This window comes from Rhodotorula graminis (assembly GCF_001329695.1).
Source record: "Rhodotorula graminis WP1 unplaced genomic scaffold RHOBAscaffold_6, whole genome shotgun sequence".
In the NCBI taxonomy this organism is placed as follows: domain Eukaryota; kingdom Fungi; phylum Basidiomycota; class Microbotryomycetes; order Sporidiobolales; family Sporidiobolaceae; genus Rhodotorula; species Rhodotorula graminis.
The window spans coordinates 700,027-710,918 of NW_017264933.1; the positions used below are offsets into that span (position 1 = coordinate 700,027).

General features: G+C 66.4%; 2 protein-coding genes across 2 annotated transcripts; one reads left to right on the forward strand and one right to left on the reverse strand.

Moving 5' to 3' along the window:
* Positions 1-321: 321 nt before the first annotated feature.
* On the forward strand, positions 322-9,370 carry RHOBADRAFT_53323 (uncharacterized protein; the record flags this gene model as incomplete). Its single annotated transcript, XM_018416779.1, has 24 exons — positions 322-395; positions 563-608; positions 695-824; positions 891-1,010; positions 1,075-1,155; positions 1,222-1,355; positions 1,424-1,519; positions 1,594-1,617; positions 1,688-2,186; positions 2,259-2,678; positions 2,744-4,305; positions 4,380-4,480; positions 4,566-4,851; positions 4,925-6,244; positions 6,327-6,513; positions 6,589-6,752; positions 6,840-7,196; positions 7,275-7,412; positions 7,472-7,715; positions 7,785-8,032; positions 8,111-8,407; positions 8,478-8,772; positions 8,869-9,031; positions 9,221-9,370. Coding segments are annotated over 24 exons (7,134 nt in total), but the record flags the coding sequence as incomplete, so codon positions are not given.
* Positions 9,371-9,590: 220 nt separating this feature from the next.
* On the reverse strand, positions 9,591-10,841 carry RHOBADRAFT_43838 (uncharacterized protein; the record flags this gene model as incomplete). The annotated part of the gene is made up of 2 exons (XM_018414302.1): positions 9,591-10,318; positions 10,382-10,841. The coding sequence occupies 2 exons, from the start codon at positions 10,839-10,841 to the stop codon at positions 9,591-9,593; spliced, it is 1,188 nt and encodes a 395-aa protein (XP_018271382.1).
* Between the last annotated feature and the right edge of the window lie 51 nt (positions 10,842-10,892).

Below are 10,892 nucleotides of genomic sequence, written 5' to 3' on the forward strand. Positions count from 1 at the left end.
CGAAGCGCGAGCGCTTCGGCACGCTTGAACGAGTTCTGCGTCGTGTGGGAGACGTCGGCGAGAGCGAGAGCGAGAGCGGCGAGGCGGCTTCTACCAGGCTGCCAGACCCAGTTATGACCGTCTCTGCGACCCACATCGTCTCTCGACAGCGCGAGAGCGGCGCAAAGCGAGTCCGCGGTCTTGCCGACTCCCCACCTTCAACCGCACAGCTGCTTTCGCGGCACTCACTCTCGCTCTCTCGGCTCTACGCTCTATCGCCTGCGCCCTTTACCTCGCCAGCACTCGACAGCACCCACCCACCAGCCGGCAAAACCGTCCACGATGGCGGTCGGAGTCGGCGGACCCGCAGTGGCCGAGCGGTCGCCCGACGCCGTCCTCTTCGACATGCGCAGCAAGTGAGTCCGCCTGGTTCTCTGTCGATATCGCTGGGACAGGCTGCACCCGTCGCGCGACCTGCAGAGCGAAGCGGGAGGAGCAACCCTCATCGCCCTTGGTCGTCGCCATCTCGAGACGACCCTGTGCGAGCGAGCAGCGCTGACAAGCTGCCGTGCACGCCGCGCAGATCCGAGGACATCCGCTTCCGTGCCGCCAACGAGCTCTCCCACTACGTGCGCCTCAGTCTCGCTTCTCTCCTCCTCGTCCCCGCCCGCCCGTCGGCTCACCGCCCTGAGCGCCCCTCGCACAACCCCCGCAGGTCCTCGCCAGCTCGCGCACCCTGTCGGCAGAAGCCTTCAACAAGGTCTATTCGGAGATCCACGCCCGATGCTTTGCCCTCGTCAACTCGGGCGACCTCCAGGACAAGCTCGCTGGCATCACCGCCATCGGTGCGTCCTCGGCGGCCTCTCCTCTGTCCCTGAGCGGGTCCCGAACTGACGAGTTGTGCCCTGCAGACAAGCTCGTGGACGTCCTCGGCAACGACATGTCGCGCGCGATCCGCCTCGCCGCCTCGGTCCAGCGCGCCTTCCCTTGTCCCGACCCGCTCGTCATGACCATGGCGGCCAAGGTCTTTGGTGAGTCCCTCGTTCTGTCCCGCGTGCGCCCAACAACGAGCGACTGACCGCGCGCAACCCGCAGCTCGACTGGCGGCGCAAGGAGGGTCGCAGATGGGCGAGCACGTCGACATCCAGGTCAAGAGCTGTATCGAGTGGCTGCAAGGTGCGCCGTCTCTTCCTCTTGCTCTCGACCCAAGTGACCCCACACTGACTGTCTGCCTTTCCGCAGGCGAGCGCATCGAGGCACGACGCTACGCCGCCGTCCTCGTCCTGCGCGAGTTGACCCGCTCGGCGCCGGGCCTCGTATACGAGAACGTGCCCGACCTGCTCGACAACCTGTGGACCGCGCTCCGCGACCCCAAGGTGCGTCGAGCGACCTCTTCCCTCGGCAAAGATGCAGCCTGCTCACGCGCACGCTCCCCTCCCCGCAGGTCGCCATCCGCGAGGCGGCGTCGGGCGCGCTCGCCGGGTGTCTCGTCATCGCCATGCAGCGCGACTCTCAGTACCGCAACGACATGTTCACCATGGTGCTCGAGCAGGCGCAGCGCGGCCTCAAGCTCAACACGCACGAGGCCATCCACGGCTCGCTCCTCGGTTCAAGGAGTTGTTCCTCCAGAGCAAGACGGTGCGCCCGCCTTTTCTCAGTCTCAGGCCCACTCGACGAGCCTGGTTCCTGACTCTCGTGACACCCGCAGTACATGAGCGACCGCTACGCCGAGACGTGCGACCAGATCCTGTCGTTCAAGGACCATCGCGACCCGCTCGTGCGGCGCGCCGTCGTCGAGCTCATTCCGACCCTCGCCTCGTTCAACACGCCGGCGTTCACGTCCCAGTACCTCCACAAGACGATGGTGTTCCTCCTCGGCCAGCTCAAGAACAACCGCGACCGCACGACGTCGTTCCAGGCGATCGGCCTCGTCGCCATGCAGGTCAAGGCGGCCATGGCGCCCTACCTCGACCCGATCCTCACGAGCGTCAAGGAGGGCCTCCTGCAGCGCGGCAAGAAGGGCGCGCCGTCCGAGGAGAGCATCTTTCAGTGCATCGGCATGCTCGCCCAGTCGGTAGGGCAGGCGCTCACCAAGCACATGCACGAGCTCCTCGACCTCATGTTCGCGTACGGCCTGTCGCCGGCGCTCGAGGTCGCCCTCACGCAGCTCGGCAAGGACATCCCGCCCCTGTTGCCCGAGATCCAAGGTGCGTCGGCCCAGTTTCGCCTTCGTCCGGCTCGGCGAACCGAGGACTGACTCTCGCTCGCCCCCCTCGCAGAGCGCATCCTCAACCTCGTGTCGCAGATCCTCGCCGGCGAGCCGTTCGTCCAGGCCGGCGCGCCCCGTCGTCAACAGCGCCTCGAGCGCGCCCTGCAGCTCCCGGCCGAGCAGCGCGACGAGGCCCAGATCATGCTCGCGCTCGAGGTCCTCGGCACGTTCAACTTCCGGGGCGTGTTCCAGATCCACCGCACGGCGCCGCCGTCCGAGGCCGACGACGAGCACAGCCTCGGCGAGTTTGTCCGGGACCACGTGGCGCGGTACGTCGACGACGACAACCCCGACATCCGCCGTGCGGCCGCCCTGTCGTGCTGCTCGATCCTCGCGCACGACCCGGTCGTTGGCCAGACGAGCAACAACGCCATCCGGCTCGTCAACGAGGTCCTCGAGAAGCTCCTCACGCTTGCCATCGCCGACCCGGGTCCGTCTCGACCCTTTTCTCTCTCTCGAGGGGATTCGTGACTGACTCGGCTCCTCTCCCCACAGACCCAACCATCCGCCAGGACACGATCTCGAACCTCGACGCCAAGTTTGACCGCCACCTCGCGCAAGCTGAATGCGTCCGGTCGCTGTTCATCGCGCTCAACGACGAGGTGTACGCGATCCGCGAGGTCGCCATCAAGATCATCGGTCGCCTCGCCGGCGTCAACCCGGCGTACGTCATGCCGTCGCTCCGCAAGACGCTCATCCAGCTCTTGACGGAGCTCGAGTACTCGACCTCGGCCCGGAGCAAGGAGGAGGCGTCGACCCTCCTCGGGCTCCTCGTCGGCGCGTCGCAGCGCCTCACGCGCCCCTACGTCGTCCCGATGCTCAACGTCCTCCTGCCCAAGTCGCGCGACGCGTCGCCCGCCGTCGCCTCGAGCATCATGACGACGCTCGGCGAGCTCGCGAGGGTCGGCGGCGAGGACCTCCTCGTCCAACTCGGGCCCCTCATGGCCCTCATCCTCGACACGCTCCACGACCAGGCGTCGACCGTCAAGCGCGAGGCGGCGCTGCACACGCTCGGCCAACTGAGCTCGTACGCCGGCTACGTGATCGACCCGTACCTCGACCACCCGAGCCTTCTCGGGCTCCTCATCGGGCTCCTCAAGACCGAGTCGGGGCAGCACACGCGGCGCGAGATCATCCGCGTCATGGGCACGCTCGGCGCGCTCGACCCGTACCGGCACACGGTCGTCGAGGGCATCTCGAACGACGCGTACGTCGAGGCGTTTAACCCGACCGACCCGACGCACCCGTCCAACATCGGGCCCCAGCACGACGAGTACTACCCGACGATCGCCTTCTCGGCGCTCCTCGTCGTCTTCAACGACCCGTCCCTGTCGGAGCACCACACGGCCGTCGTCGACGCCATCATGTACATCTTCAGGTCGTTGCGCCTCAAGGTCGTCACGTTCCTCCCTCAAGTCCTGCCGGCGTTCCTCAACGTCATGCGCAGCTGCCCCGTCGGCCTCCAGGAGTACTACTTCCAGAACCTCGGCCAGCTCATCTCGATGGTCAAGCAGCACGTCCGCAACCACCTGGCGCCCATCATGGCCACCATCCGCGAGTTCTGGACGACGACGACCAACCCGGGCCTGCAGGTCATCATCGTCGACGTGATCCAGTCGATCGCGCTCGCGCTCGACGCCGAGTTCAAGGCCTACCTGCCCAACCTCCTCCCGCTCATGCTCCAGGCGTTCGAGCAAAACCTCGGGTTCAAGGAGGCGCGCCGCCAGAACACGCTCATCCGGGTCCTGCACGCGTTCGGCATCTTTGGGTCGAGCCTCGAGGAGTACCTGCATCTCGTCATCCCGGCCATCGTCCGCACGTTCGAGCAACCCGACGTGCCCCTCATCCTCCGCAAGCAGGCGATGCAGACCATCACGCAGCTGTCGCGCAAGCTCAACTTTGCCGACCACGCGTCGAGCATCGTGCACCCGATCGCGCGCGTCCTGTCGTCGCCCATGTCGCCCGCCGAGCTGCGCACGCCCGCCATGGAGGCCCTGTGCGCCATCCTCCTTCAGATGGGCTCCGACTTTGTCCTGTTCGTCGGCATGATCAACAAGGTGCGCCCCGCTCTTTCTCTCTCTCTCTCGCTCGACGAGCGCCGCAACTGACTCGTCCTCGTCGTCGCGCGCAGGCCCTCGTCAAGAACCGCATCGTCCACACCCATTACGAGGGGCTCGTCGCTCGCCTCCTCAAGGGCGAGCCTCTGCCCCAGAACCTCACGTTCGGCGACCCGTGCGTCTCGCGCTTTCTCTCTGCCTCCCTCGCCGGCCCCGGCCTCGAGCGACCGAGACCTGACTCTCCTCGCCCGCCGCCACAGGATCATCCTCCCGAGCAACGAGGCGACCGTCGCTGCCGACGCCGGCGTCGGCAAGCTCCCCGTCAACCAGGTCATGCTCAAGGCGGCGTGGGAGCCGGCCGACCGCGCCAAGCCCGACGACTGGCGCGAGTGGCTCAAGCGCCTGAGCGTCCAGCTCCTCAAGTCGTCGCCGTCCCACACGCTCCGGGCGTGCGCCAACCTCGCCGAGGTGTACCCGCCACTCGCTCGCGACCTGTTCAACGCCGCGTTCGTCTCGTGCTGGACCGAGCTGTACGACCAGTACCAGGTGCGTCCCTCCTTTTTCTCTCCCCCTCTCTCTCGCGCAAGAGCCCGGCCCTGACGACGACCTCGACCTGCAGGAGGAGCTCGTGCGCGCCATCTCGACCGCGCTCGCCTCGCCGACGTTGCCGCCCGAGATCACCCAGACGCTCCTCAACCTCGCCGAGTTTATGGAGCACGACGACAAGGTCCTGCCGATCCCGATCGCGACGCTCGGCGCGTACGCCCTCAAGTGCCGCGCCTACGCCAAGGCGCTGCACTACAAGGAGCTCGAGGTCCTGTCGGACCCGTCGGTCCAGACGATCGAGGAGCTCATCCGCATCAACAACTCGCTCCAGCAACCCGACGTGTCGATCGGCATCCTCACGCACGCGCACCAGGTCCACAACCTCGAGCTCAAGGAGGAGTGGTACATCGAGCTCGAGCGGTGGGAGGACGCGCTCGCCGCGTTCGAGCGCCGCACGCAGGAGGCGCCCGGCGACACCGAGGCGACGCTCGGCCGCATGCGGTGCCTGCACGCGCTCGGCGAGTGGGAATCGCTCGCCATCCTCGCGCAGGAAAACTGGTCCAAGGCGCCGCACGACATGAAGCGCAAGATTGCGCCGCTCGCCGCCGCCGCGTCGTGGGGGCTCGCGCAGTGGGAGTCGATGGACGCCTACATCCAGGTCCTCAAGCACGACTCGGCCGACCGCGCCTGGTTCCGCTCCATCCTGTCGATCCACCGCGGCCAGTTCCACAAGGCGCAGAGCCACATCAACAAGGCGCGCGACCTGCTCGACACCGAGTTGACGACGCTCGTCGGCGAGAGCTACAACCGCGCCTACGACGCCGTCGTCCGCATCCAGATGCTGTCCGAGCTCGAGGAGATCATCACGTACAAGGAGGCGACCGCCCACGGCAACCAGGAGCGCCGCGCCGTCATCCAGAAGACGTGGATGAAGCGCCTCAAGGGCTGCAAGCGCGACGTCGACGTGTGGCAGCGCATCCTCAAGGTCCGCGCGCTCGTCGTCACGCCGCGCGAGAACACCGAGATGTGGGTCAAGTTCGCCAACCTGTGCCGCAAGTCGGGCCGGCTCGGCCTCGCCGAGAAGACGCTCAACTCGCTCCTCGGCGACGACCACGCGACCATGGGCGGGCCGGCCATGTCGGGCCCGCCCCAGGTCATCTACGCGCACCTCAAGTACCAGTGGGCGAGCGGCGCCCGCGAGGAGACGCTCGCGTTCCTGCGCGACTTTACCGCCAAGCTGTCGGCCGACCTCGGCATCCACCCGGACGGCGAGCAGGCGGCCAACGCCGAGGTCGTTAACTCGGGGCGCAAGGCCGAGTACACGCGCCTCCTCGCTCGCTGCCACTACAAGCTCGGCGAGTGGCAGAGCGCCATGCAGGAGGACTGGGGCTCGGTGCGTCCCCCCGTTTCCCTCTCCTCCTCCTCAACCTTCTCGCGACCTGAACTCACTCTTCGTCCCTCGCCCCGCCTCGCAGGACATCATCCCCGACATCCTGCGCTCGTACCTGCTCGCGACGAGCCTCGACCCGACGTGGTACAAGGCGTGGCACGCGTGGGCCCTCGCCAACTCGGAGGTCGTGTCGCACTTTGCCAAGAGCCAGGGCGAGCAGGACCCGAACAAGCCCCAGGCCTACTCGGTCCACCTCGTGCCCGCCGTCCAAGGTGCGTCCCACTCTCTCCCGCCGTCGTCGTGGTCGTCCGGAGAATGAGCCGCTCACTCGCTCTCGCCGCCCACAGCCTTCTTCCGCTCGATCGCCCTGTCGACCGACAGCTCGCTGCAGGACACGCTCCGCCTCCTGACGCTCTGGTTCAAGTACGGCCACGTCAACGAGGTCTCGACCGCCATCATGGAGGGCTTCCGCAGCGTCTCGATCGACACCTGGCTCGACGTCGTTCCGCAGGTGCGTCCCCTCCTTTTCCTCTTCCCCTCTCGGACTCTCTCCTCCTCGCGCCAGGCCAACTGACGCTCTCTGTCGTTCGTCGCGCAGCTCATCGCCCGCATCCACGCGCCCGACCCGGCCGTGCGCAAGCTCATTCAGCACGTCCTGACGGACGTCGGGCGGGCGCACCCGCAGGCGCTCGTCTACCCGCTCACGGTCGCGTCCAAGTACCCGAGCGAGACTCGCCGCCGTGCCGCCCTGTCGATCATGAACAAGATGCGCGACCACAGCGCGACGCTCGTCGAGCAGGCCGTCCTCGTCTCGCAAGAGCTCATCCGGGTCGCCATCCTGTGGCACGAGTTGTGGCACGAGGGCCTCGAGGAGGCGTCGCGGCTCTTCTACGGCGACCACAACGTCGACGCCATGTTTGCGACGCTCGAGCCGCTCCACGACATGCTCGAGAAGGTGCGTCGCCGCCGCCCTCCTCCTCCTCCCTCGCCTCTCTCGAGACCGTTTCTGACTCTCTCGCTCTCCTCGACACAGGGTCCCGAGACGCTGCGCGAGATCTCGTTCGCCCAGACGTTCGGCCGAGACCTCGCCGACGCGCGCGAGTCGTGCCGGCGGTACCGCCAGTACGGCGAGATCAACGACCTGAATCACGCGTGGGACCTCTACTACCAGGTCCGTCCCTGCCGTCCCTCGTCCTCGTGAACCCCTTACTGACCCTCTCTCACGGCCAGGTCTTCCGCAAGATCAACAAGAACCTGCCGACGCTCACGCTCCTCGAGCTGCAGTACGTCTCGCCCAAGCTCCTCAACGCCAAGGACCTCGAGCTCGCCATCCCGGGCACGTACCAGACGGGCAAGCGCATCGTGCGCATCGCGAGCTTTGGCGCCAACCTCGAGGTGTTCACGTCGAAGCAGCGCCCGCGCAAGCTTCGCGTCCATGGCAGCGACGGCGTCGAGTACAACTTCCTCCTCAAGGGTCCGTCCCCTCTTCCTCTCTCTGTCTCTCTTCCACCTCGCCTCACTCTGACCTTCTCTTCCCGTGCAGGCCACGAGGACCTGCGCCAAGACGAGCGCGTCATGCAGCTGTTCGGCCTCGTCAACACGCTCCTCGGCAAGGACCCCGAGACGTTCAAGCGGCACCTGACGATCGTCAAGTACCCCGTCATCCCGCTCTCGCCCAACTCGGGCCTGCTCGGGTGGGTCAACAACACCGACACGCTCCACGTCCTCATCAAGAACTACCGCGACAGCCGCAAGATCCTGCTCAACATCGAGCACCGCCTCATCCTCCAGGTGCGCCCTCGCTCTCTCTCTCTCTTTCTTTGTGTTCTCGAGGGCGACGACGGTCCTGACGCTCTCGTCCTCTCACAGATGGCGCCCGACTTTGACCACCTCATGCAGATCCAGAAGCTCGAGGTGTTCGAGTACGCCTTGGACAACACGACGGGCCAGGACTTTTACCGCGTCCTGTGGCTCAAGAGCCGCAACTCGGAGGCGTGGCTCGACCGCCGCAGCAACTACTGCCGCACGCTCGCCGTCATGTCCATGGTCGGCCACATCCTCGGCCTCGGCGACCGGCACCCGTCCAACCTCCTCATGGACCGCGTCAGCGGCAAGATCGTCCACGTCGACTTTGGCGACTGCTTCGAGGTGGCCATGCAGCGCGAGGTGCGTCCCCCTCTCTCCCCTCTTCAGAGTCCCCGAGTTGACCTTCTCAAACCGGCCTTCTCTCGCGCAGAAACACCCCGAGAAGGTCCCGTTCCGCCTCACGCGCATGCTCACCTCGGCCATGGAGGTGTCGGGCATCGAGGGCACGTTCAAGATCACGTGCCAGCACACGATGCGCGTGTTGCGCGAGAACAAGGAGTCGATCCTCGCCGTCCTCGAGGCGTTCGTCCACGACCCGCTCATCAACTGGAGGCTCGTCCAGGGCGGCAGGCAGGTGGGAGGGCAGCAGGCGCGAGGCGGGCCGGAGAACGGGGCGGCGGGTGCGACGAGGCGGCCTCGAGGCGACGAGACCAACATTCACGATGGTGCGTCCCCTCCTCTCTCTCTCTCTTCCTCCCCGCCTCCCTCGTCGCTCTCAAGTCGACGACGAGCATGCACTGACTGTCTTCCTCCACCCGCAGATGGAGCAGTGGGCGAGATCAACACGCGAGCTGTACAAGTCATCGAGCGCGTGCAACAGAAGCTCACCGGCCGCGATTTCAAGCCGACCCAGAGCCTCGCTGTCGATGCCCAAGTCGACCGGCTCATCGAGCAGGCGACCTCGCTGGCCAACCTCTCGCAAATGTTCATCGGCTGGTTCGTCCCTCCTCCTCCTCCTCCCCCTCCTCCTCCTCGTCCTCGTCGTCAGCCGAATCGTCACTTACGCACCCACTCTGTGCCCGTCGAAAATTTTTTAGGTGCCCGTTCTCTGGGTTTCATTCCCTCATCGTTTCGCCCGTCTTCTCACGACTAATACTCGTCCCACGACCGCAGGGTGACCGCCTCCTCCGCCGCCGACCCGACCTTCCCGCCCTTCGACCCACCTCCTCTCGCACCTCCTGCCGTCCTCGATACCCTCGTCGTCGTTCTCTATCCGTCCGCTGTAGCTGTAGACGTCCTGGAAGATACCTCTTTTCTCTCTCTCCTCCTCGTCTCCTCTCGAGCGGACCTCTCCCTCTCGACGAGCGCTCTCGCTCTGCAAGCAAGACAGTCTTATCTCTAACCGTCGAGGAACTGGAGAGCACGAGAGGCCAAGTCACCGTACAAGTTGCAGAACGAGAGAAAGAGAGGTCCTGCCGCTCGATCCTCGCCCTCGCGCCGACCCGCTCACCGCCTCAAGCTCCTCCTCGCCGCCACCGCTCGCTCACGCCCTCGCCGTGCTCGTCGTCGCCGCCGCCGCCGCCGCTGCCCGCTCGGCCTCGACGCGCTTGCACCTCGCCTCAAAGTGCGCCGACCGGCGACTCTCGCCGACGACGTACTCGTCGAACGAGCCCTCATAGACGAGCTCGGCGCCCTTGAGGCGGCACGCCGTCGCGAGGGCGCTCATGGCGTCGGCGACGGCTCTCGGGAGCATGACGTGCTGAGGGTCGAGGTCGGCGGCGATGTATAGGCTGACGAGGGCCGGAAAGATGTCGTGGAGGCGGTCTGCCAGGTCGTCGAGCTGCGAGGCGAGCTCGCCAGGCGAGTAGCAGTTGTTCATGCTGAACTGGTACACGCGGACGTATTGCACATCGACCTCGACGCGGCGGGCGCCGAGAAGATCGACCTCGGCCGGCAGAAAGTCGAACAAAGCTTTGTCGAGGGTCGCCTTGTCGAGGCCGAGGTTTGACCACGCGCCCGGCGCCCCGTCGGTACTCTGAAGCTCGAAGGCGAGAGTTGAAGTGCGACTAAAGAGATCCCGGTCGCCGAACTTGTGCGCGTCGTGTACCGCCTGGCCGATGAACAGGTGCTGCAGGACCGGCAGGCCGTTGCCGACAAGGCTTTGGCGGCCCGTGAGAGTGTTGAAGAACAGGTCGAGGGATGTGAGGCGCGAGAGGGCGAGAGGACGGCTGACGACGAGGTCAACTTGGGCGAAGACGAGTTCTCGGAGCTCTGCAGGGAGGAACGAGAGTCAATATCGGCGCCGAGGGCTCGAACGGACGCGACAGAGCTCACCTTGAAGCTGGTTGATGTCCTCGACGCGAACGCCGTGTACGCGCACGAGCCACAGACGCCGTAGGCCGCGGAAGCTCGAGAGGAACTGAGGCGCGCGCATGATGCCCTCCGTCACTCGCAGGCGGCCCATCGACAGCGCCCGCGCTCTTGCCACCGTCCCCCGCACGACGAGCTCGTCGCCGACTGCTGCGGCGTCCTCATCGCGGCCGATCGAGATGTGCACCGCCTTGAGGAGCTCGTCCTGCGCGACAGCCCGAACACGCTTGTTGACGAGCGACAGGGCACGAACCCCGTCGAGACGCGTCTTGTACAGCCTCGGGGCGAACTCGCCGAGGGCCTGGTCGACGACGAGGGCGAGGAGCTCGTCAGGGAGCGAGAGGAGCGATGAGGATGTGTCGCGGCGGGGGAGCGGCTCGGCGGTGCGCGTTGTGGGTGGCTCGGGGCTGTCGAGGTGCTGCATGCTGCCGTGCCAGTGGTTGCGTTCTGGCTCGAGGGCGAGCGAAGGAGCGAG